Genomic DNA, 26,785 nt, shown 5'->3' with positions numbered 1-26,785 from the left:
GTGTTCGCCTTCCCTTATTAGTTTTACTGTATTTAATTAGTCTGATTTAATAACTTATAATTATTTACTTTCCAGTGTGTATATATGCTCCTCGTTTGGATTATTGTTTGTTTGAGTTCTGCCTGTCTTTTCTATTAAAGATTTGGACTTTTGGACCTCGTAGGTTTTTATTCTGTGGAATTGGTAATTGACTGGGTTTAATTTAGTGGCCTGGAAAACAGGCCCCAGGGATCTGGTCATTTTAACCCCCTAAGACCCGAAATCTTCCATGGCATGCATTTTTAATTTCTCTTTGATATTTGGGCCGATTGGGACCCGATGAATGTAAAAACAAAGAATTACCAGATTTTATTTTATTTTTTTTTACCTAATTTTTGTTTCTGAGAAAAATGAGAGCCAAATATCAGGACATTCATTTGAAATTTCGATAGAACAGTTGCAGTATAATGTCCTCGTAACTGTATATCAGGCACTTGTTGATCAAGATTTAGTATTTTGGTCTAAATAACCCAAAATGTGATGTCCAGATATGTGGACGCCAGGTCCTAGGAGGTTAAAGGCTGGAGTAAAGTGTTAGAGCTATTTATACCTATGTAAACTTTTATACACTGGTTTTTACCTGTCTTGTTTCAGAAAGGTTTAAAAGGGTAATGTCCACAGTTTATAATTTTTGAATTCAACATATTTTATTAAAGTAATTGAGCTTGAACACAGAAAAAACTGAATCAAATAATCATAAAATCAAATCGCTTGCACTATACTGAAGTCTAACCTACTCTGAGCTAATGCCGGTTTCCAACACTAATGATTGGGTGAAGGAGAGAGATGAGGGTGTGCACGGCCACTGGTGCTCTTATCCCCGTTCTGTGTGATACAATCCAACAGGAAAAGCAGTCAAACCCTTGGACATTAGCCAAGTTAACGTTCACAAATATATACACACAGAGGAACTCTGAGCCCCAATGTCAGCATTAGCACAAACATGCCACTTCATACCAAATCTCAGTGTGAGGTCAGGTATTAGTCTCATTCCATTACTCTGGCTATATTTTCTTACTCATCATTACTATTAAACTTATACTTAGTCATACTCTAAATTACAATTAAGGATGATTAACTATTAACAAAATCACACCCCGATAACTCTGTTATTACACTTTGTATTTAATCATAAAAAGGCTGGATGTTGAAACCTTTTACTTCTATTTTGTATGAGCCAGGGGTCCTCAACAGCTGATACTCTATGTCCAAAAAGTGACAGGTACCGTTTTATGGAGCAAAAAACTTAAGAGCGCATATTTTATAAATAATACCAACTATTACAAATGCAGACTTTTACTAGTAATAAGTAATCCTTTATTTATAATACATAGCAATATAAAAATAGTATTACAATGGGCACAGATGAATTTGTATCAAAAACAGCAACCAAGCCAAAGTAATGAATAACACACATAAATAACAACTGCTTGAGAGAGACCAAACAATTTCTTTTCATCTGTTCCTTGGCAGAAAGTTAAGACAGCTATTCAGCTTTAGGTTTCAATAAACAGAAGTAATGGATGCAGTCCCTTTGAAATGTCTACACAAAAGTCTACTTGTGCATATACTTAGCTTTAACTCTTCTCTTTTTTGTTTTGTATTCCAAAAGGTTTTCATTTTCTCCAGAGGATGTCTCCCTTTCAGTGGTTATCGATTGTTCACATTCATTTTCACAGACTGTTGGAATGTCGATGCTGGCCGAACGTTTCTTGCTAGAATGCAATGGCCTAATTTTGCGTGCATTATCTGTCGTCTTTATTTCGTACTGACATATACCTTTGCCTACTTCTTGTTTTATTTTTAAGACATTTGTATGCAGTTCATCTATCATTGCAGTAATGCCCTCTGGAATGAATGCCCACTGTTTAACTGTGTCTAAAACAGCATTTAGTTTTCCAACCGCATCTTCTGTGTATTTTTTGTCTGTGCTTTCAACTACAGGAGTGTCATTCAAAGTTGATAAAGGACTTTTCTGAGAGTTTTTCATTTGTTTAAAATGGCTACAAGCCACCTTCAGGCAAGCACATGTGTTATAGTGAGAGAACGTACAACAAGTGCACTGAAGTGTTTCAGCCGATGCAAAAAAACAGATTTCCAAACAAACTTGGCATTTTTATCACTTTCAAGTCCTCACAGTGTACAAAGTAATGCCTTTCTTTCACTGCAATTCTTGCCAAGATAGAAATGTCTGTTTCCATGTTTGGATAGATGTCATTGTCAACCTCTGCTAATTTTGCAAGTAACACTAGATGCTTGCAAAGAAGTCCTCGTAAGCCATATGTACAATTGCAGTAGGACTCAACAGGGCAGACATCATACACTATGTCTTCTCTTGACTCAGATGGGACTTGATATGCATTAACTCCATGGATGTTCTTGACTGTAATTTTAAGAGCCCAACCACTTTTCATCAGTCTTGAAGCAGAGTCTGAAACTTGAGACAAGGTGTCAGCAAACCTGTTTTTCATGCGGCCCACATCTTGCAGGGTTTTTATGACTGAGAAGTAGTCGTCGGCCTTCCCTAGGAGCACTTCAATTAGATCATCCAGACGCCTATTCCTGTAGCCAGATAAAAACTGGTATTTCAGGCGGTGGAAAAATCTGAAAAAAAGTTATTTGAAATGATTAGTAACTGTAATTGAAGGAATTTAAAGTTTAAATCAAGAGTGTATTATTTAAAAAAAAATTGGAATACCTATTGCACACGTCTTTTATAAAGGGATGCTCTGTGCCGGTTTAGCTGGTTTAGGCAAATCCACCTACTCTGTTTTTTCTTGTGATAACATAAAAAACACTGCTAGAATTTAAAGGATTCGCCTAAAAGCTGTTCTGGCAATGACATGAAGAACCTACCTACTTAGTTTAGCCTCTTGGATTAATGCATAACATCTTTTTTTCAGCAATAAAATTGAATGAGGTCAAAATAATAAAGCATACCTTTCAATCACATTGTTTGTTTCAGAACGAGCGTGACTGAAGCGACGGCCGTAGTCGCACCACATGTGGCCAATGCCTTCCCAGTGCTTCTGAAAATACTGGCACACCAAAGGGTATTGCTTAAATGTCTGGCAAAACTCTGCTGATATGGCTTTAAAGTCTTCCTCCTAAGAGAATTGGATGCAACAGAATATATTTCAATCCATTTAACAGACCTATTGAAATCTTTAATTTTATGTATTGAAGCCCTTTTCCTTTTATTGAATAACATTAAGAATTTTAAGTTATTAATAATATTTCGTGTTTTTGTATTAAGAAGCAATTATTTCTTCCCTTACAATGGCTAAGAAGGAATACTAAACCTATAAGCATATTTGGTTTCAGCATCTGTCTGTGAAAGAATCCCACTCACAAGTTCTACTGCACTGTGGGCGACACAATGATGGTCTGCACAGCTTAAGTACTTGTTTTGATAAGCAAGATAAGAAGCCAGTTTTAGAAATCATTTCAAAAATCTATTTTGTATCTCTCTGTAACTTTTTTTAGCAACTGAAAGTTATTATGCTCTTAGTGTAATCAAGAAATCAAAATGTGAAATAGACAAATTACACTTACAGATGTGCAAGCTTTCAGCTTACCAAAGAAAGAAATCAAAGGAGTTTGCAAAGAAAAGCGTCTGGACTTCTTTAAGTTGCTTGAAGACGTTTCACCTCACATCCGAGAAGCTTCTTCAGTTCTAAGGTCAAATGGCCGAGAGTCCCCGATTTAAACCCAGTGGGAGTATCCCCCCAAGGAGGGACAAAGGACCCCCTGGTGATCCTCTAATCACATGCGCCCAGGTGTGAAAGCGGGTGTGGGACCTAACCAGTCTTACTTGTTATCATCTATCGTCCACCTGGGCCTTACACAGAGTTTCTCTCTGATTTCTCAGACTTTTTATCTGATTTAGTGCTCAGCTCAGATAAAATAATTATTGTGGGTGATTTTAACATCCATGTAGATGCTAAAAATGACAGCCTCAACATCGCATTTAATCTGTTGTTAGACTCAATTGGCTTCTCTCAAAATGTAAAAGAACCCACCCACCACTTTAATCACACTCTAGATCTTGTTTTAACATATGGCATAGAAACTGAACATTTAACTGTGTTTCCTGAAAACCCTCTGCTGTCTGATCATTTCCTGATAACATTTACATTTACAATAATTGATTACACAGCAGTGGAGAGTAGACTTTATCAAAGTAGATGTCTTTCTGAAAGTGCTGTAACTAAGTTTAAGAATATAATCCACCCACTGTTATCATCTTCAATGCCCTGTACCAACATAGAGCAGAGCAGCTATCTGAACGCTACTCCAACAGAGGTCGATTATCTTGTTAATAATTTTACCTCCTCACTACGTACGACTCTGGATACTGTAGCTCCTGTGAAAACTAAGGCCTCAAATCCAAAGTCCCTGACTCCGTGGTATAATTCTCAAACACGTAGCCTAAAGCAGATAACTCGTAAGCTGGAGAGGAAATGGCGTGTCACAAATTTAGAGGATCATCATTTAGCCTGGAGAAATAGTTTGCTGCTTTATAAGAAAGCCCTCCGCAAAGCCAGAACATCTTACTATTCGTCACTGATTGAAGAAAATAAGAACAACCCCAGGTTTCTCTTCAGCACTGTAGCCAGGCTGACAAAAAGTCAGAGCTCTACTGAGCCAACCATCCCTTTAACGTTAACTAGTAATGACTTCATGAACTTCTTCACAAATAAAATTTTTATCATTAGAGAAAAAATTACCAATAATCATCCCACAGATGTAATATTATCTACAGCTACTCTTAGTGCCATCAATGTTAAGTTAGACTCTTTTTCTCCAATTGATCTTTCTGAGTTAACTTCAATAATTACTTCCTCCAAACCATCAACGTGTCTTTTAGACCCCATTCCTACAAAACTGCTCAAAGAAGTCCTGCCATTAATTAATTCTTCGATCTTAAATATGATCAACCTATCTCTAATAATCGGCTATGTACCACAGGCCTTCAAGGTGGCTGTAGTTAAACCTTTACTTAAAAAGCCATCTCTAGACCCAGCTGTCTTAGCTAATTATAGGCCAATCTCCAACCTTCCTTTCATATCAAAAATCCTTGAAAGAGTAGTTGTCAAACAGCTAACTGATCATCTGCAGAGGAATGGCTTATTTGAAGCGTTTCAGTCAGGTTTCAGAGCTCAGCACAGCACAGAAACAGCTTTAGTGAAGGTTACAAATGATCTTCTTATGGCTTCTGACAGTGGACTCATCTCTGTGCTTGTCCTGCTAGACCTCAGTGCTGCATTCGATACTGTTGACCATAATATCCTATTAGAGCGATTAGAACATGCTGTAGGTATTACAGGTACTGCACTGCAGTGGTTTGTATCATATCTATCTAATAGACTCCAATTTGTACATGTAAATGGAGAGTCCTCTTCAGACACTAAGGTCAATTATGGTGTTCCACAGGGTTCAGTGCTAGGACCAATTCTATTTACATTATACATGCTTCCCCTAGGCAACATCATTAGAAGACATAGCATAAATTTTCACTGCTATGCAGATGACACGCAGCTCTATCTATCCATGAAGCCAGGTAACACACACCAATTAGTTAAACTGCAGGAATGTCTTAAAGACATAAAGACCTGGATGGCCGCTAACTTTCTGCTTCTTAATTCAGATAAAACTGAGGTTATTGTACTCGGCCCTGAAAATCTTAGAAATATGGTATCTAAGCAGATTCTTACTCTGGATGGCATTACCTTGGCCTCCAGTAACACTGTGAGAAACCTTGGAGTCATTTTTGACCAGGACATGTCCTTCAACGCACATATTAAACAAATATGTAAGACTGCTTTCTTCCATTTGCATTCCATTTCTTCCATTTTCTCTAAAATTAGAAATATCCTGTCTCAGAGTGATGCTGAAAAACTAGTTCATGCATTTATTACTTCCAGGCTGGACTACTGTAATTCACTATTATCAGGAAGTCCTAAAAACTCGCTGAAAAGCCTTCAGCTAATCCAAAATGCTGCAGCAAGAGTACTGACAGGGACTAGAAAGAGAGAGCATATTTCTCCTGTTTTGGCTTCCCTTCATTGGCTTCCTGTTAAATCCAGAATTGAATTCAAAATCCTGCTCCTCACATACAAGGTCTTAAATAATCAGGCCCCATCTTATCTTAATGACCTTGTAGTACCATATCACCCTATTAGAGCACTTTGCTCTTGCACTGCAGGCCTACTTGTTGTTCCTAGAGTATTTAAAAGTAGAATGGGAGGCAGAGCCTTCAGTTTTCAGGCCCCTCTTCTGTGGAACCAACTTCCAGTTTGGATTCGGGAGACAGACACTATCTCTACTTTCAAGATTAGGCTTAAAACTTTCCTTTTTGCTAAAGCATATAGTTAGGGCTGGACCAGGTGACCCTGAATCCTCCCTTAGTTATGCTGCAATAGACGTAGGCTGCCGGGGATTCCCATGATGCATTGAGTTTTTCCCTTCCAGTCACCTTTCTCACTCACTATGTGCTAATAGACCTCTCTGCATCGAATCATATCTGTTATTAATCTCTGTCTCTCTTCCACAGCATGTCTTTCATCCTGTTTTCCTTCTTTCACCCCAACCGGTCGCAGCAGATGGCCGCCCCTCCCTGAGCCTGGTTCTGCCGGAGGTTTCTTCCTGTTAAAAGGGAGTTTTTCCTTCCCACTGTCGCCAAAGTGCTTGCTCATCGGGGGTCATATGATTGTTGGGTTTTTCTCTGTATTTATTATTGTGCTATCTACTGTACAATATAAAGCGCCTTGAGGCGACTTTTGTTGTGATTTGGCGCTATATAAATAAAATTGAATTGAATTGAATTAATCAGCCAGGGTTTCGGGTGAGCCCATTGTGAAACCTGGCCCCACCTTGTCATGTGAATTCCTGAGGTCAGATGGCCCAGGATGTGAGTGGGCGTTAAGGCATCTGGGGAGGGAACTCAAAACTGGATTATAGATGGCAGACAGTTGGTGTCGTAAACCACCGCCTCTGTTCAAAGATGGTCGCTCACAGTGGACATAGATGGCCTCTTTCACTCCTCTTTCAAACCATCTGTCCTCTCTGTCCAAAATGTGAACATTGGCATCCTCGAAAGAGTGTCCTTTATCCTTAAGATGCAGATGGACTGCTGAGTCTTGTCCTGTGGAGGTGGCTCTTCTATGTTGTGCCATGCGCTTGTGAAGTGGCTGTTTGGTCTCGCCAATGTAGAGGTCTGGGCATTCCTCGCTGCACTGTACAGCATACACCACGTTGTTAAGTCTGTGTTTTGGAGTTTTGTCTTTCGGGTGTCTTTTCGGGTTTTGTCCCTCCTTGGGGGGATACTCCCACTGGGTTTAAATCTGGGACTCTCGGCCATTTGACCTTAGAACTGAAGAAGCTTCTCGGATGAGAGGTGAAACGTCTTCAAGCAACTTAAAGAAGTCCAGACGCTTTTCTTTGCAAACTCCTTTGACAACGATGACCTGGATGACTGAGAACCTTCACAGACACAAAGAAAGAAATGATTTCATTTCTTTTTTGGGTGTTAGAAAGCCCATGGACCCCGGACTCTGATTTTGAAAGCCATCGATTAACAGCCTGTTAATGTAAGAGAAAAAAAGTTAATCTGGAGAGAGAGACAGAGGAGCAGCTGTACAAAAAGCATAAAAGAAAGCTGACGTCCAAAAATAACTTTGTCACTCACTGGACAAGAGGACCTGTGCATTACAGAAATCAACCAGGCAAACATATTTTTAAATGTCAAAAAGAGCTTTGGGAAGCAGCCACCAGAAGATGAGTGCACTGTGGTCTTAAATGGATGGACATAGTCACTCAACATTTTATCCCTTTATATTCATTAACCTGAGTAGGTGAATATCACAATGAGGCAAATCATAACAACAGGACCCTGTTGTAAAAATGTGTTTCAGGTGCATCTTAGACAACGTGAAAAGAAAACAATGTGGTTTACCTGCAAGACATGGTACCAGCATAGAAGGATAGCTGACTCTGGAAAAACCTTCTGCAAAGCATTTATTTCCGCAAAGTCTTTGTCAACCATAAATGCTCTACAGAAAACAAGAAAACACTAAATGAGATTAAACAGTATGAAAATGTTTTTGCTATCTCAAAGCACCACTTCAATGCCAAATTAAACATTTCAACTCACAAGTAGATATATAAAATACTGCATACAGCCTATAGGAATAACTTTAACAACTGGAAAGGAAAGTTTTTTGCAGCCCATGCTGCAGCTATAGCATTAGATTCTGGCATGTTATAACTTTTTTGAAAAGGAATTATTTCAAAATTAATAGCTGTCAATGTATTATTTACCTCGGGGAAGTTGGGAAATGCTCACAAACTATTCCAAGAACAGTTTCCAGGGTTTTCTGACTTTCGTTGCTGACAATAGCATAGGCCACAAGGACTCCACGCCCATGATCATCTCTTACAACAAGTGTGAATAAGGGAAATGAATACTGGTTAACACAGTGCGTGGTGTCAACAAATACTAACTGTTTTGCATAGTTCTCCATGTTTGATTTCATTACAGGTGTCTGCACAACAATCATTAGTTCTTGGTCAGATGTGTATGGTTGATAGAAGAGAACATGTTCTTGATGTTTTCCATTAAGTAAGGTATGTACACTTTGACTGTCTCCACAGTTAAAGTGCTTCTTCCTCATCATGCAGGTTCTAACACTGTCAATGTCACGTGGTGTGACAAAATGCTCTCTGTTGTGAAGATCTCTGTGTCCATGTTCTTTGGCCCATTTATGACATTCGGTTAGTATGATGGCTGGCTTAGTTCCAAGGGAAAGCAGTTCCTCAATCTTCCTCATCAAACCACTGGAAATATTGTTGAAATGTGCGTCTTTTGGGTCCGAAGGATCATGCCCATCATGCTTATCATATGTACGCTGCACGATAACTGTGTGGTCTTTCCAACATTTGAGTACTTTAAATGAAACAAAGGCCTTACAGCCCACTGCTCTGTAGCTGTTTCGACCTTTTTTTCCAGCTCTGATGCAGTTGAATTTGTAATAGTCTCTTTTCCTGTCTTTACCTGAGGCCACATTTAAACATTTATAATGTCCATGAAGGGTTAATGACTTCAATTTTTCTAACACAACACTGAATGGGTCCTCCTGGCATTGTGACACATGCACACAAAGTTGTGTATCTTTTCCAGTTCTTTTTTTTTTCGTCATTCAGGACACTTCTTCTAATTATATCATCCATTTCTGGTGGAAAAATAACAAAGGTTTAATTAGTCAATATTCATTAATTCATTTTAACTTGTTTTGGGGTTTTTTGCAATACAATGTAAATATTAAATATAATATTAAAACAATATATATATAATATAAAACAAACAGGGGCTAAAAGAGGCTAAACTTTCATATGGTATGTCTCTGGCAACTTTAACACGATGTCCCAGGGACAACTTTAACACGATGTCCCAGGGACAACTTTAACACGATGTCCCAGGGACAACATTAACACGATGTCCCAGGGACAACATTTACACGATGTCCCAGGGACAACATTAACACGCACCTGAGCGGCACCCGCAATCACGCCTCGCCGCCTTAAAGTCTGTGCTCTCTCTGCTGTTGTTGGTGGTGGTGTGTGTGTGGTGTTTTTCTTTTCTTTTCTTTTCTTTTAAATAAACACCAAAAATGTTTCACTCTGTCATTGTCATGGCTAAAATAAATGTGCCACATGTATAAATTTAAGTTCTTTCTTTTGCAAACCCAATAAAGAAATTGCTATAGGGGAGGTTCTGAAACACTGACCTCCATCAAGAAAGAAGGAATTCATTTTTGGAAGGAGTTTTTCTCATTGTTTCAGCCTTTAACAGATGACTTACAAGCAAGTTCTTCATTTTAGTAAGCTGTGCTGAAACTGATTTTCTATGGGGACTTGAAAAAGCCTCTAAGTCTCTAGAATAAAAAGGCACGGGGGAAAGAATGATATCAAATTTCACATCTGTGCCAGTTGTCTCTGTAAGTGCCCTATCAAACTTTGCACGCTATTGGTGACGAGCTTTTGGCCTGGTTATCTTAGCTGTGTTTATAATTGTGTGTGTTATGCAAGCGGAAAAGTCACATCAGACATGTTCCCATTAATGCTTGACAGCTAACTCAAGTGCTGATGTTCAGAAAAAAAAACACCTCCCAGCCAGCCAGTGAAACAAAATATCATTCAGTACCAACATAATAAGAAGTGCTTTTGAGTTACTGGACATACCAACCTGCCTTCTGGACATCTATTGCATTTTATTTGAAGATATTTAAAAAATATATTTTCCAACAGTCCGACTTCAACAGACTAAACAGTCATCTAAGGGCTTAATTTTTCCATCTGGATACAGATAAGTTTTTAGTAATAGTAATAGTCTGGGTCCTCTATATCTGAGATGTCAGATTCTGAGTCAATGCCTCTGACGGGCTCTTCATCCCATCCGTCCTGGATCATTTGTAGGGCAAGGTCCACAGGGATCCTAGCTGGCCTCATAGCAGCCATGTTACTTTAAATATTTTTTTAAAAAAAAAAACATCAGAAAGGACAATGTTTGAAATGCACAGGAAACTATAAACAGGGCTGCACATAAATGGTCCACAGGTGCGCATTCGCTGTCAAAATAAAAGACGCGTACCAGATAAGAAGTTGGAATGCTCGTTTGCGTACATTAGATGTTCTGGAGGAGGACAGACATTTGTTCAGAACTCTTGAAGATGTCAAAGAAGCAAGCTCCATAAGCAATTACTTTGGTGTTCCTCCACCGCAAAAGAAGCGCGTATTCTCTGAATTTCCGGGAATACTTTTATTTTGACAGCGAATGCACACCTACGGACCACTTATGTGCAGCCCTGACTATAAATCACGTATGTTACTGTGTAAAAATTAATTCCTGATCCATTAGAAGTGTAAGTGGGACAGTCAGAGTTGCTAAGAATGAAAGTTTCATAGAAGATTCCATAGGAACTGATTGGGGTCATTTTTGACCCCACTTGTGGAAGAGTGGGGTAGTGATACAAAAATTGCATTTTTTAAAAATTAATGAAAAAATAAATAAAAATGCAAATGGCCTCATGTTACAAACATATTTTATGAGGAATACCTGGAATATGAATATATTACAACTTTGCAATTTAAAGATTTTGAAGAAAAACCACCCGTGGGGTCATTTTTGACCCCACGTGTGCATCTAAGGGTTAAAATGGAATACAATCTGCAAAATTTCATGCTGAAATTTGTTCACAGGTTGAAATTCAGTTATTAAATGCTGGCAACATTTTGTAAGGTACAGTGTGTGAAAGAGAATGAATTCACTGGAAAATAACTTAAATCAGTCGCAGTGGATCTGAAGGTGTTATAGAATCCACAATAGATCAGCAAACCGTGTCCACTTGAACGGCAAGACCAAAAATAAATAAGGATCACAGATTTAGCCCCTCCTTTCATAATGGCTTATTAAGTGGGCAGGAGGTCAATAATATTTACAACTACCAACACTGAAGCCGCCTGTTTACACATGAACCAAAATCAAGGCTTATAAAACATGTATGGTACATGGAGCTGAGAGATACACTTTATTATTAACTTAACTGATCTCTGTAAAATGGTAAATGGTAAATGGTAAATGGCCTGTATTTGTATAGCGCTTTTACCAACTTTTACTAACGCTTTTACTAAAATAACTATAATAACTAATTGGATGATTGAAAAACCCCCCCCAAAAGGAAGTCAATTAGGGAGAAGATGATTATAAAATAAAACAGGAAAAGAATGAATTTAAATAGGAAACAAATAAAAACATAACAAATAACATAAAGTCATAAAATTATGAAAAAATGAGAAAAATTTAATGAACATCCATAGCACCTCTATTATGTTATGTAAAATTATTCGTGATGGATGTAACTCATTTACAAGTGAAAGAATCTCTGAATCTGGAGTTTGAACTCCAGATTCAGAGAGTTAGGCAAACTAGACTAGATTTGAAGAACAGTCTTTCTGTGGGCAGGATAGACAGCAGTTGGATCTCTCAACCCAAGGTAAGGAATTTCCTAAAACACTGTCCTTTAATTTTGGTGTCTATTTGGGTAAAAGAATCATGTAAATATTCCAGTGCTTGCAAGTAATGTATAGCTCTAAATATTTGGCTGAAGAGCAAATATTTTTTCTTTATATTGTGGATACTTGATATCATTTATGAGATCACTGAGGTGATTATTTCTGTCTGATATTATAGGAGCCATGGCATCCCATCATGTCTGTGGGATGCTTGCTTTCCTCAGTTTATTCCTCATTTCATTTACACCACATTGCGATGGAGGAAACATTCTGGTGTTTCCTTTAGATGGCAGCCACTGGATCAATATGAAAATCTTGCTTGAAGAACTTCATGCTAGGGGACACAATCTGACTGTGATCAGGCCCTCCATGAGCTGGTACATCCCTGAAAAGTCTGATCTATACACATCCATTACAGTTGAAATGGCTGTAAATTTTGAGCACTTTTTTGGTGGGCATCTAGAGGAGCAGGTGAAGGTATGTGATTAGTGTATGTGATGACTCAGAATATAAATACTCTGTTATTTATGAGACATGTTTCTCTTTTTCACTTTTTCTCATCCATTTTTTAGGTGCAAAGAGAGGGCGCATCAGTGATGACTTCCATCAAACTCACCAAGAATTTTTTTTCTTTAATTTCTTATGTACATTCACTGTGGTATGATGCTTTGAAATATATTTTTGATGATCAAAATATGATCAAAAGATTAAGAGATTCCCAGTATGATCTGGTTCTAACTGATCCAGCTTTGGCCCCAGGGCTTATTCTAGCCAAATATCTCAAGCTTCCCTTAGTGCTTTATGTACGCTGGATCACCAGTGGAGAAGGCCACTTTGTGTTAGCTCCCTCACCACTCTCTTACATCCCGGTGCCAGGATACGGCTTAACAGAGAAAATGAATTTCATCCAGAGGATCAAGAACATTTTTTTCTATGGCATCATACTGTTCCAGCAGAAATTTCTGGTGGACCTAGTATATAATGACATATGTGATAAGTATATTGAGGGTGGATGTGACGTCATCTCACTACTTCAGGAAGCAGACATTTGGCTGTTCAGGTCAGATTTTGTGTTTGAATTCCCTCGCCCCACTATGCCAAATGTTGTCTATATAGGAGGATTTCAGTGCAAACCAGCTCAGCCTCTGCCAGCAGAGCTGGAGGAGTTTGTTCAGAGCGCCGGGCAACATGGAGTGATCATCATGACTCTGGGAACTTATGTCAATGCTTTGCCCAAAGATGTTACAGAGGAAATCGCCGGTGTCTTTGCCAAGATGCCCCAGAAGGTAACAAAAAGTTAAAGATTCATATTTCCACTGCTGCGTTTTGGATTGTTAACCTGTCGTATTTTAATTTGTCCATATCAGCCAATAGATACACTGTGAAAGATGCCATTGTTTGTGCATTGCCATTCAGAAACCACAGTTTAGCATTTGCGGTGCATTTTGGAGCCAGAAGTGTCTGTAAATTTATGAGAGGATAGAGTGGTATGTTATTAGTCAGGAAGGCTAAATTTATAGTCTTTAAGAGTCTAGACAAAAAAGACAGTATATTTAATGCTGGCATAGGTTACCAATAAAATAAAATTACAGTTACACTTAAAAAAAAATAACGCAAGGAAAATTTAGGACAGATACCTTGGTTAGACTGTAAATACAAATAACGAAACAGAGAGTCACACTTAGCATAAAATGCTCCAAAAGGCAAAAATAGAATAAACACTATAAAGAAGTTCTTTTCTGTAACTTGAATTAGGTAAGGTGTCCCTCCCATAGAGTTCCTTTGATGTATATTGTTTTTGCATTAGGTTGTAAACATGCTTGCTTTTGATGGCTTGACATTTTAACCACTGTAAACAGCCTCAACATTGAAAGGAACAGCAAATTATGACACTTCAGTGATCCCTTAAATCATATAACCCCCGGAAAAGTTACTTAAAACTCATTAACATTTAAGATTTTAGTCTGAATTTGCATCTAGGTTAATTCTGTGTAGGTCTGTTAAGTGTTTTTTAAAATCTCAGGGCTAATGGGGAAATCTTTTTTTTGTTTTTCCTTATCAGGTTATCTGGAGGCATAAAGGAGACCGTCCCTCTACACTGGGAAACAACACTCTAATAGTCGACTGGATGCCACAGAAAGATCTTCTGGGTCATCCACAGACCAAAGTCTTTGTAGCTCATGGAGGAACTAATGGTGTCCAGGAGACCATTTACTATGGGGTCCCTGTGCTCGGCATACCCTTGTTCTTTGACCAGTATGACAACCTTCTACGACTGCAGGAGAGAGGAGCTGCAAAGATCATTCAGCTAGTTGATGTTAATGGCCACAGTTTTGAGCAAGGCCTTAAGGAAGTGATCCATCAAGAGAGCTACAGGCAGAACATTCAACGAATGTCACGTTTGCACAGAGATCAGCCAATAACACCCATGGAGCAGGCCGTCTTCTGGGTAGAGTATGTGATGCACCACAAAGGGGCTCGTCACCTGCGTACAGAGGCTTATAAGATGCCCTGGTACTCTTACTACTCTTTAGATGTAGTGCTCATATTGCTGTCTGCAGTCACTGTGCTGCTCCTCTCTGTTGTAGCTGTTTTCAGATTTCTGTGCTGCCGAAGACAAAGAAAGATAAAAACTAAACAAAGTTAAAATAATTTCCATTTGTAAGATGACATACTATGTCTATTACTTACTGTGGTTTAGTTTTAATGTAAAGAGTTACTTGTAGCACAGTTGTAAATGATTAACCCTCTTCTACATAGCCAACAAGTTTGCTGGACCAACATTACAACAATACAAACTGTTCAATGAAACTGTTCCACGTAATAACTTTTTAGTTATATTCAAAGGCAATAAAGTTAAAATAACAAACACTTAAACCTTTAGAAAGTCTATTTGTTGATTCTGTTATTGCTTGGTTTCCTTAAAGCACAGCTGGGATTGTTTTTCTGGCTTTTCGCTTGGTGCATCACATGTTAAAAAATCAGATCATAATTTTTACAGTATTGGCAAAAATGTTGTTGCTATTGGAGGGTTTATGTACACCTAACCATCACATTTAATTGACAAAACCCACTGTATAATGATATGTTATGTACAACCTGAAGAAATCTTACATTGTATTTGTACAACTTTGGTCGTGTATATGAAACGTGTATAAATGGTTTCCTATAGACTTCCTGTCTGTGGTGTGTACAATGTCATTATTTATTGTGAGCACAAAATCACTACATACTTAAAAGAATATTAAAATATGCAATGAAACCCTTTTATTTATCTTGAGTTGCTATACTATATTAAATCAAATGAAGCTTTACTGTCAGTTTGCTCTGCATACAACCATAGTGCAGGCAAAACGAAAGGGTGTTTCTCCAACACATACACACAAAAGAACATCATACAAAAACGCTGCCCCCTACATATAAACACACATACATCCCAAGACACAAAGCTGTACAACAGTCTCTCACTTCAGTCTCCATATACAGCAACCAGTGGTTAAAGTGCAAGTGACAGTAATAATAAATAATTAAAACTAAGACACTGCCAGACAGTCTTAGGTGCAGTTCTGTACATATCCTAATCAGCAATTCAGCATTCTAACAGTTTGTGAGTAGAATGTGTTACTATTTTAATATTAATATATTTCATTATTCATAGGCTTTTTATGTGTAATACTTTAATGAAAGAGAAAAGCTCAAAATGTTGCAATACATGCTCTCAAGCCTTGTCACAGTACGTCCCATCGCTATTTTTTTTACTACTCCACTACATTTTAAGTCCTCTACATGTTGAAACAGTATATTATGTACTATTACTGAATTAAAGTGCCAGAGGTAGTTCATTTGTTGGGGATTACCTGTATAACAGCTGCCAAACACCTTGCAGCTGAGGCTCTGTATACATGTGTCAGCAGTACATGTGTTGAACATGTTCCAATTGGACTCAGTTTCCTCGGAATCCTTTCAAAGTTTTCAAAAAGATCTCCCAGGAGATCTTCATTATACATTTGAGCATGCCCAGCCCATCCAGGGCTCAGGGCTAGGTAGTGGTGAGTTGGACCAGGTGAAAAATTTAATGGGGACCACTGATCTGTGATCTAACATGTCCTGGGCCGCATGCATGTATCACCATGCTTATCGTAAATGGACTGGTTCTTGTGTAGTGGTTTTCTACCCTACCTGAGTATTCAAACTGGTTTATAGAGCACTTACCCATTTATACAAGTGCTGATTGGAGCTTTGTTCAAACTGTATTTCTGAAAGAGATCAGAAATTTCTGGAAACTTCAAATTCAAACAAATTTTCTTCTTTTATATAAATGTCCATTTCTTTTGGCATAAAAAACAATTATGAAATGGTTGATTAGATTCTGTCATGGTGTAGTGTATTTGACCATGGTTTCTGAGTTTGTTTGGACTTTTTCTTCCTTTGAAATTATGAGATGTTGATGTTTAGTTGTTGAGCCTCTGAGTTTTAGTTACTCATGTTTCTAGGTTGTGGTTGTTGTTTGCTTTTGTGTCTGTTCCTTTTGTGTGTCCAGTCAGTGTTCCGTCTTCAGCATCTCCTGTTGTCTCTCTAAAATATGTTTTAGAGAGATGTTTTGTCTCCCCAGTCTGTCAGGTGTCTCCACGTCTGTTTATCACCTGTTCTAGTGTCATGCTAATGTGTCTTTGTCTGAGTCTCAGTGTGCACATTACTTCTTGTTTTATGTTGACAGTCCTTCGTCTCGTGTTTTGTGTTCAGTTTTACTTCCCCTCTTGCTCGTTAATTGACTCAGTTCACCTGCACCTTTATTTCCCAGCTGTGTCTTATTCCCTGATTACCTCATATGTATTTAAGCCCTACGTTTTCCTTAGTTCTTTGTTGTCTTCAGCTACCTGGATTTGCTCCCTGATCAGAATAAAGGTTTGTTTGTGTTTATTCAAACCTATTTTGGGTCCAAATTCCCCTAAACCCTGACAAGCTAGTACCTTGAACATGCAAAGTTAAATATAACAGCTGTGCTGAAACTGAGAAACTGACTAAATGTATTTTATTTTTGCTCTTACTCATTAATGTGCATGTCAGTGAATGTAAAGCTCCTCTCTTCCTCTCACTGAACTGGCAGCTACAAACACTGAAACTGCCCGTTTACTCATGAACCAAAATTAAGGGTTATAAATAATGATACTTGTATTATGTTGAACTGAAAGACTAATTGGGTAGGAAAAAACCCCCCAAATCCCCCAAAAGGAGTCTATTTGGAATAAGGTAAGTGATTACAAACTAAAACATGAAATTAATTCAATTATGAAACAAAAGGCTGAAAAATGGCATATAAAGCAATAAAAATATGAAAAAGAATAAATAAATATTCATACCACCATGTCACCATTATGTTATATGTGATGGATGTAACTGCTTTACGCGTAAAAGAACAGTCTATGGGCAAGCGAGACAGCTGTTGTCTCTTTCGACCATTTAAGGAATTTCCTAAAACATTGTCCTTTAATTTTGGTGACTATTTGGTTAACAGGCTAATGTAAATCTTCCAGTGCTTGCAAGTATATAATGTGCAGTTCTACATGTTTGGTTAAAGAGCAAAATCTGCTTCTTTATATTGTGATTACTTGATATCATTTGAGGTCACTGGGGTGATTATTTCTTTCTCTGATATTATAGGAGCCATGACATCCCATCATGCCTCTGGGATGCTCATTTTGCTCAGTGTATTCCTGATTTTATATACACCACAATGCAATGGAGGAAGTATTCTTGTGGTTCTTTTAGATGGCAGTCACTGGATCAATATGAAAATCTTGCTCAAAGAACTTCATGCTAGGGGACACAATCTGACTGTGATCAGGCCCTCCACGAGCTGGTACATCCCTGAAAAGTCTGATCTATACACATCCATTACAGTTGAAATGGCTGTAAATTTTGAGCAGTTATTATGTGTTCCTACAGGAGCAGATAAAGGTATATAATTATTATATATATTTTAATCCCTACTGATTCATGAGATAAGATAAGTTCTTTACAACTTTTTGTCATGCATTTGTTTTTTAGGTGCAAAGAGAGGGAGGACCACTGACCACCTTCAAACTCACCAAGGGTTTAATATCTTTGCTTTGCACATTCACTGTGGTATGATGCTATCAAACATATTTTTGATGATCAAAATATGATCAAGAGATTCCGAGTATGATCTGGCTCTAGCTGATCCAGCCTTGGCCCCAGGGCTTATTCTAGCCAAATATCTCAAGCTTCCCTTAGTGCTCAACGTATGCTGGATCACCAGTGGAGAAGGCCGCTTTGTGTTAGCTCCCTCACCACTCTCTTATATCCCAGTGCCAGGATACGGCTTAACAGACAAAATGAATTTCATCCAGAGGATCAAGAACATTTTTTTTCCGCACCATTTTATTATTTCAGCAGAAATTTTTGGTGGATCCAGTCTATGACGCCATGTGTGAGAAATATATTGAAGGTGGATGTGACATCATCTCACTTCTTCAGGAAGCAGACATTTGGCTGTTCAGGTCAGATTTTGTGTTTGAATTCCCTCGCCCCACTATGCCAAATGTTGTCTATATAGGAGGATTTCAGTGCAAACCAGCTCAGCCTCTGCCAGCAGAGCTGGAGGAGTTTGTTCAGAGCACCGGGCAACATGGAGTGATCATCATGACTCTGGGAACTCATGTCAATGCTTTGCCCAAAGATGTTACAGAGGAAATCGCCGGTGTCTTTGCCAAGATGCCCCAGAAGGTAACAAAAAGTTATGAGGGGCCGTACAAGCCAAAATTCATTATGAGGGGCCGTACAAGCCAAAATTCATTCTTTCACTCTCACACACATACATTCTTCTCTCACACACATATATTTTCACTCTCACATACATATATTTTCATTCTTTCACTCTCACACACATACATTCTTCTTTCACACACATATATTTTCACTCTCACACACATACATTCTTCTTTCACACACATATATTTTCACTCTCACATACATATATTTTCACTCTCACATACATATATTTTCACTCTCACATACATATATTTTCACTCTCGCACACATACATTCTTCTTTCACACACATATATATTTTCACTCTCACATACATACATTTTCACTCTCACATACATACATTCTTCTTTCACACACATATATATTTTCACTCTCACATACATATATTTTCACTCTCACATACATATATTTTCACTCTCACATACATATATTTTCACTCTCGCACACATACATTCTTCTTTCACACACATATATATTTTCACTCTCACATACATACATTTTCATTTATGCATTCCTACATTTTGCTCTCATTTACATGCATTCAATATGCATTTAATCTCACAAATAATATATGTATGTAAGAAGAGAATGCATACATGTCAGAAGAAAATATATGTATGTGAATGAAAGAGTATAGTGGAAACGGAAGGAGTTTAATGGAAACGGAAGGCTGGGTGTCTGTACCGCTGTGATTGGCTGAGAAGCACGCGCGGGTCACTTTCAAGTGTCTGACAGCATGGAGGGGGGAGAAGAAACTCGAGTTCTTCAGCAAGCTATCGGGGTGTTAAGAAATATTTTATCATCTCCTGAAACGGTCACATCGTTGTCCTCGTCACTTGATCGAGATGGGACGGGCTCAACTTTTTTTTTACGTGCGCTCAGAATAGTGGCACAAAAATAACGCCACAGTAACCCAGAAAGAGTAATATTTCAAACTCTGCCACTCTGTGCTTCTCTGCCACTGCCTCGTTTGAGTTTTGGACGAAATGGATTCTGAGATATTGCATTTCGTCATTTCGAGCTGATTGGAGACCAGAACAGCCAATCAGATATTTTTGCATCCAAGTCTGTGATTGGCTGGTTTTGTGGCACAAAAATAACGCCATAGGTCACAAAATAAACTTTTAAGATATTTTCATGCGAGAATGGTGCTGTGTAAACTTCAAATATCTGCTTGATTCATCAAGACATCACATATTTCCATAAGTGCTCTAACATTTTCGGAGATGCCTGTTACCTATGGCCTTATTTTTGTCCCACTATTCTGAGCGCACGTAAAAAAAATTTGAGCGCACGTAAAAAAAAAAGTTGAGCCCGTCCCATCTCGATCAAGTGACGAGGACAACGATGTGACCGTTTCAGGAGATGATAAAATATTTCTTAAAACCCCGATAGCTTGCTGAAGAACTCGAGTTTCTTCTCCCCCCTCCATACTGTCAGACACTTGAAAGTGACCCGCGCGTGCTTCTCAGCCAATCACAGCGGTACAGACACCCAGCCTTCCGTTTCCATTAAACTCCTTCCGTTTCCACTATACTCTTTCATTCACATACATATATTTTCTTCTGACATGTATGCATTCTCTTCTTACATACATATATTATTTGTGAGATTAAATGCATATTGAATGCATGTAAATGAGAGCAAAATGTAGGAATGCATAAATGAAAATGTATGTATGTGAGAGTGAAAATATATGTGTGTGAAAGAAGAATGTATGTGTGTGAGAGTGAAAATATATGTATGTGAGAGTGAAAATATATGTATGTGAGAGTGAAAATATATGTGTGTGAAAGAAGAATGTATGTGTGTGAGAGTGAAAATGTATGTGTGTGAGAGTGAAAATGTATGTGTGTGAGAGTGAAAATGTATGTGTGTGAGAGTGAAAATGTATGTGTGTGAGAGTGAAAATGTATGTGTGTGAGAGTGAAAATGTATGTGTGTGAGAGTGAAAATATATGTGTGTGAGAGTGAAAATATATGTGTGTGAAAGAAGAATGTATGTGTGTGAGAGTGAAAATATATGTATGTGAGAGTGAAAATATATGTATGTGAGAGTGAAAATATATGTATGTGAGAGTGAAAATATATGTGTGTGAAAGAAGAATGTATGTGTGTGAGAGTGAAAGAATGAATTTTGGCTTGTACGGCCCCTCATACAATGGCTTCCTTAATTTTCATTTTGAAACCAATTTTAGCATTATGGTGTTTTTTTTTGAGCCAGAAGTTTCTTAAAACAGGAGAGAAATGGGAGCACACACACTTTGGACAGGCTTTAGTACAAATAACCAAATAGCAAGTCACACCTTTCAACAGACAATTGATTAAAAATGCACCAAAAGACAAACATAGAATAAATTCTACAAAGTTATTTTCTGTAATTTGAGTAAGGTGTGCCTGTGAAGGAGTATTATTAATAATGGAATGAAAATTATTGATTGTTATTAACTTGTGAAAAAGAAGTGTAACCAATCCACATGTTATGTCCTTACATCCTTACAGAAACTGCGACTCCTTCACAATGTCAGGTAAATGTCAACTCATGTTGAATAATCAACCAGTCAAGCCTTTTATTATCACATGCAATGTTACACGTACAACTGCAATGAAAATTTCACCCCCTTCTGACTATACATATATTGCTTAAACATCACATTGGGAAGACAGGTCGGAAACAGTTAGGAAGGTCAGAAAACAATTTAACTAATAGATGAGGGGAGAGGAGGAGAAGAAAGAACTACAACCAGACAAAGCTCCTAGAAGACTGAAATGGATGATGGTTGCAGCATGTAAAAAGAAAACAATATTTGTTGACTACAGCATATGCTTTCTCACAGATTACCTTGTGGGAGTAGTTGGACCAAACTCTATTGGTATTTCAAGTTTGAAATCCCTGTTTGACCAGACAAACATTTCAGATGAGGTACCTCTTGACATAAAAATCCTTTTATGTTGTCATAACTTTGTACCCAAGTGGTTAACTAATGTTAAATTCTGCTTTAAATACACTTTATTGTACAATTTACTTAATGAATCGTATTCCTTAGTTCTGTTTTTATTTATATGTATTTATTTATTTGTTTTATAAGGTAATAGATGGCCTAATCTATTTGCAGTGTGAGGTATGTTGAAAAGCTGGTTTGATCATAATGACATAGCATATTTACGTTTTTTGTAATGTATTTGAAAACAGGTGTATTTATGTTATTTTTATAGAATTTCCCTCACATTTATCCAATACCAAGCCAAATCACTGGAAAAATTTTGGATGGGTCCATAAGAGCACAAAGTGCATACTTTTTGAAGGTATGACTTGGACTGTGGTAACTATGTTCTTATCACAAAGGGTTTATAAGTTGCCACTATAAACAAACAGCATTTTCCAAAATTGAAGCCTTGTCAGAAGAACCTGAAAAATACCTTTCTGAAACCTTTTCTGTGTAAAGATTTGCTCAAAAGCAATGCACACAGATTAAAACATTTCTGTCTTGGCCATCTGATAAAGAAAACCAAAAATTGAGTGGTGCGTGTTGAGTCTGTGGTCTTGATTTGTTTCGTACACACTATAGAACTTAATTAATGTAAACAAAAAAATGACACTTTCTATAGGTTTGTGTATCTGCAGAATTAATTACAAGTCTCACCTGACAAGCTTTCGCAATTTTGCAGTGTCATTCTTGACAGAAAAACATACTTGTCACATTCTTTTTATTTCCAGAAAAACATCTTTCAGATGTATGAGAAATTGATTGGAGCCTGTCTGGAAAACGGCAGCCACTGGACCTTGTTTGTAAGTTGCACAGATTTTGCACTCTCTCTAGTGCATGATACTTTTCAGTGTCCCTCATTAGGAAGGCTCAAGGCCCAAGCCTACCATATCCATCTTTTTACAAAACAGTTTTGTGACATACCCAAGAGGACCATAGTCTATATGAATTCATTTGGAGAGTCGGAGGTCAGAAAAAGTGCGGTGTTGAAAAACTGGAGGTAATTAATCAACATATTTAACATAACATATTTAATTTAATTGAAATCATTACCAAACATGGTTATTGATTTCTCTATATGCTTTTTATTTGTAATAACTGCGATCTCTCAGCTCATTTGCTTCAGCAAGAGGCTGCACTGGAGAGTGGACTTTGTCACATGTGAGCCACCCACATCAACAGGATGGGAACTCATGTGGAGTGCATGTCATAATGGTACTGAAAACTATAGCTTTAACCTATATAAGTAATGTTTACATTTTTGCCTATTCAGTTTTTAAAGCTTTAGAGGCAGGATGGTAAAATCTCAATTTTTTTGGTAGATTGAACCATTTCAGCAGCAATGCTTTGCTTTGGTTGCTCTGTTTTTTTTGTTGTTTTTTTTCTCCTCGGGGGGGGTTAAAAAAAAAAAACCAACCATTTCTTTGTTAATCGAATTTTTTTTCTTCTTTTTTTTCTTCTTCGTCAATTATTAGTTTGCCCAATCTCTCATTGAGGGTAAAACACATGTGGAGGAGTACAACACTGAAATCCCAAAGCTCAGGTCCCGACTTTGCCACTACTTATTTTCCTCAATAGGTAAATATAAAATTAGCCGCCTTCTTTTTCTCTAACATTGGAAAATGTAACTTGTACTTAAACAAATTATATTTTGCAGATCGAACTAGGAAGTGCAGTCAGTGCTGGTGTGTGATTGCAGCCAAAGACCGGGTACGCTATGACATGTCCTTAGCCATATAGATTGTTTATATAATGGACTTTGTTCATTTGTTTTTTGTTTGTTTCTTTTTTTTTTTTAAATTCACAGGTGCAGTGCCAGAAATGTGGTGCATACAAGCACATGCGTTGTTCAAAGTCTGTTTGTGGCATCTGTATCTTCTGTGAGAGTAAGTCACAATATAACTAAACAATGTCCAAAAATGTTTAAAGTGAAAGAATTTTTGTAATTTTGCCTTTGCACACCAGGACTGTGTAATTAAAGTGGACGTTTCAAGATCCAGTTTTTACACAAAACTATTTTAGACATAACTGTGTCGTATTGTGGGGATTTCCCTTCACAATTAAATTGATATAGTGCTGTTTATATCATCACAGCAGAGGGAAAGGAGTTGTGCAGCATAGTAGGTGGCTATACAGGAGGAGCAATAGAAGTAGCCAGCGAAGAATGTCATCAGGGAAAGCATCAGGCAGCGAATGAGAAAGGAAAAGTTCCTAAGGGAGAGGACATCTGCAGCAAACCGACAAGTAACAGTGAGATAGGAGGACTGACAGTCAGAGATGAAGGTAAACAGACTGAAGACAAAGAAAAAGAAACAGAAGTATACAGCACAAGTCTGAGTACAGATAATGCTGCTGCTGATGATGTTGACAGGATCGATGCAGATACAGAATTTCAAACTGATTCAGAAGGAACTAGTACAGTTTACAGAGTGCATGGTCGCTTATCTGTACTAAGCTCAAAAAAAGAAAACCTACACAATAACAGAAGACGAGATCAAGCGCAGAATCCAAGCAGAGAACATGTCAGTTCATGTTTTCAGAGGTTTGATTGGGGTAGGTATACATTTCATGATTTTGATGTCACCTGAAATAAATCCGGGTTACTCGTATCAATGAAGTGACAATGTGGCTGGAAATTGTGCATTTGCTGCAACATATACACAATTACACCATGTAAACAAAAGCATTTGTGTGTGTGTGTGTGTGTGTGTGTGTGTGTGTCTCTCTCTCTCTCTCTCTCTCTCTGCTCTTTTGGTGTTTGCACTTTTTCTTTTTTAGGGCCATAAAGCCAAACTGCCCGCAATGATTCTTGACAGGCCTAAGAAGGCCAAAACTAAAGTAATGGTGTTTAGTGTTCTGAGTGAAGAGGAGGCTGGGGAGCTAGCCCTCAGGTTTGCCAGAAGATTGGCCTGCGATGTCACAAGAGGCATGGTCTGTAAAGGCATCGACCATTCAAGTGCTGATATGACAAAGTAAGTTAGTAGAATAATATGAAAGTTGTATCTTTTTTGGTATTATTTGTCATTTCCCCGTGTTTGGGTTATTGGTGTAATATTGTTAATCTTACTTTCTAATAACAGACAGACTCTTCGCAAAATCCAACACAACCTAAAACAGGAACTGACTGATTCCTCAACTTTTAGTTTGCTGACACACACCTTTGGCCCTGCTGCACTGGATCCTGTCATTTCTTTCCTGTGTGAAAAACTGGATCTTGTCTCTTAAATAATGAAACCTTTTGTGACTTTTGTTTGTTCTGTAAATCAGAATCTTGAAAATTGTTCACTGTTGTTTTAAGTTTGTATTAAGTTAACTATTTGGCAAAAATGTTTGGCTCCTAATCCAAACAGCATAATGACTGTTCTAACACATATCTTAAAAATGCTACAAAGAAAGAAAATTATCACATATGTTTCAATATGAATGTAATTGTGTCACACTCGGTTTGTAGTAGCTTTCCTGTTTTATTTTGTGAGTTTTGGTATGTTTACACTGTTGTCATTTTTATTTCCCTTGTGTTCGTCTTCCCTTATTAGTTTTACTGTATTTAATTAGTCTGATTTAATAACTTATACACACTGGAAAGTAAATAATTATATATGCTCCTCGTTTGGATTATTGTTTGAGTTCTGCCTGTCTTTTCTATTAAAGATTTGGACTTTTGGACCTCGTAGGTTTTTATTCTGTGCAATTGGTAATTGACTGGGTTTAATTTAGTGGCCTGGAAAACAGGCCCCAGGGATCTGGTCATTTTAACTCCCTAAGACCCGAAATCTTCCATGGCATGCATTTTTAATTTCTCTTTGATATTTGGGCCGATTGGGACCCGATGAATGTAAAAACAAAGAATTACCAGATTTTATTTTTTTTTTTACTTAATTTTTGTTTCTGAGAAAAATGAGAGCCACATATGAGGACATCCATCCATCTTCATCCGCTTTATCCGAGGCCGGGTCGCGGGGGCAGCAGCCTAAGCAGAGAAGCCCAGACCTCCCTCTCCCCAGCCACCTCCTCCAGCTTATCCGGGGGAACACCAAGGCGTTCCCAGGCCAGCCGAGAGATATAATCTCTCCAGCGTGTCCTGGGTCTGCCCCGGAGCCTCCTCCCGGTGGGACATGCCCGGAACACCTCACCCAGGAGGCGCCCAGGAGGCATCCTTGTCAGATGCCCGAAACACCTCAACTGGCTCCTTTCGATGTGGAGGAGCAGCGGCTCTACTCTGAGCCCCTCCCGGATGGCCGAACTTCTCACCCTATCTCTAAGGGAGAGGCCAGCCACCCTTCGGAGGAAGCTCATTTCTGCCGCTTGTATCCGCGATCTTGTTCTTTCGGTCACTACCCACAGCTTGTGGCCATAGGTGAGGGTAGGGACGTAGATTGACCAGTAAATTGAGAGCTTCGCTTTTACACTCAGCTCCCTCTTCACCACAACGGACCGGTGCAGCATCCGCATCACTGCAGCCGCAGCACCAATCCGTCTGTCGATCTCCGGCTCCCTTCTCCCATCACTCGCGAACAAGACCCCGACATACTTGAACTCCTCCACTTGGGGCAGGAACTCATCTCCGACCTTGATAAGAGAATTTTTAGGATTTTGGGATTTTTATTATGTTATGCTTAAAAGTACGTTTCATTATCTAAATGTTTGCTCTTTTCAGTATTCAGCTTAAACTCTGCAACTCTGTGCAGACTCCTAAATGGGGAAGTTACACAGGAAGCCTGCAGTTCTATTTTCTCTCTTCCTGTATGTGCTCTCTGAATAAAGACTTTCTTTTTATTGCACAGTGCGAGTCTCCCTGAGTCTCGACCGTGTACACGTTAAACCTGTCTGAGCGTTTTATTCCGACCTGAGTTGCAATACAGGAAAACTCCTGACAGACCTGAAGTGGGCACTCCA

At 38.3% G+C, this 26,785-nt stretch overlaps 2 protein-coding genes across 5 annotated transcripts; both read left to right on the top strand.

Moving 5' to 3' along the window:
- The first annotated feature begins 11,871 nt into the window (after window positions 1-11,871).
- Window positions 11,872-15,373, top strand: LOC109203870 (UDP-glucuronosyltransferase 2C1). The gene is made up of 4 exons (XM_019363770.1): window positions 11,872-12,092; window positions 12,290-12,588; window positions 12,684-13,397; window positions 14,174-15,373. The coding sequence occupies exons 2-4, from the start codon at window positions 12,295-12,297 to the stop codon at window positions 14,756-14,758; spliced, it is 1,593 nt and encodes a 530-aa protein (XP_019219315.1). The 5' UTR covers window positions 11,872-12,092; window positions 12,290-12,294; the 3' UTR covers window positions 14,759-15,373.
- A 374-nt stretch (window positions 15,374-15,747) lies between these two features.
- LOC109203873 (uncharacterized) lies at window positions 15,748-25,650 on the top strand. Of its 4 annotated transcripts, XM_019363778.2 has the most exons (14): window positions 15,748-17,016; window positions 17,773-18,069; window positions 18,160-18,858; window positions 21,405-21,430; window positions 21,740-21,825; window positions 21,992-22,024; window positions 22,119-22,208; window positions 22,621-22,889; window positions 23,002-23,104; window positions 23,365-23,467; window positions 23,547-23,599; window positions 23,697-23,775; window positions 24,668-24,861; window positions 24,970-25,650. In XM_019363778.2, the coding sequence occupies exons 3-13, from the start codon at window positions 18,791-18,793 to the stop codon at window positions 24,673-24,675; spliced, it is 918 nt and encodes a 305-aa protein (XP_019219323.1). In that variant the 5' UTR covers window positions 15,748-17,016; window positions 17,773-18,069; window positions 18,160-18,790; the 3' UTR covers window positions 24,676-24,861; window positions 24,970-25,650. The 4 variants fall into 4 exon arrangements, with proteins under 4 accessions (XP_019219323.1, XP_019219326.1, XP_019219322.1 ...); XM_019363781.2 differs by lacking the exons at window positions 24,668-24,861; window positions 24,970-25,650 and having other exon boundaries at window positions 22,621-22,692; window positions 22,801-22,889; window positions 23,697-24,603; XM_019363777.2 differs by lacking the exons at window positions 24,668-24,861; window positions 24,970-25,650 and having other exon boundaries at window positions 23,697-24,604.
- The last annotated feature ends 1,135 nt before the right edge of the window (window positions 25,651-26,785 follow it).

This window comes from Oreochromis niloticus, linkage group LG10 (genome assembly GCF_001858045.2).
Source record: "Oreochromis niloticus isolate F11D_XX linkage group LG10, O_niloticus_UMD_NMBU, whole genome shotgun sequence".
NCBI classification, from domain to species: domain Eukaryota; kingdom Metazoa; phylum Chordata; class Actinopteri; order Cichliformes; family Cichlidae; genus Oreochromis; species Oreochromis niloticus.
The sequence above is the reverse complement of the archived record's forward strand: the minus strand, read 5'-3'. Positions and strand labels throughout refer to the sequence as shown.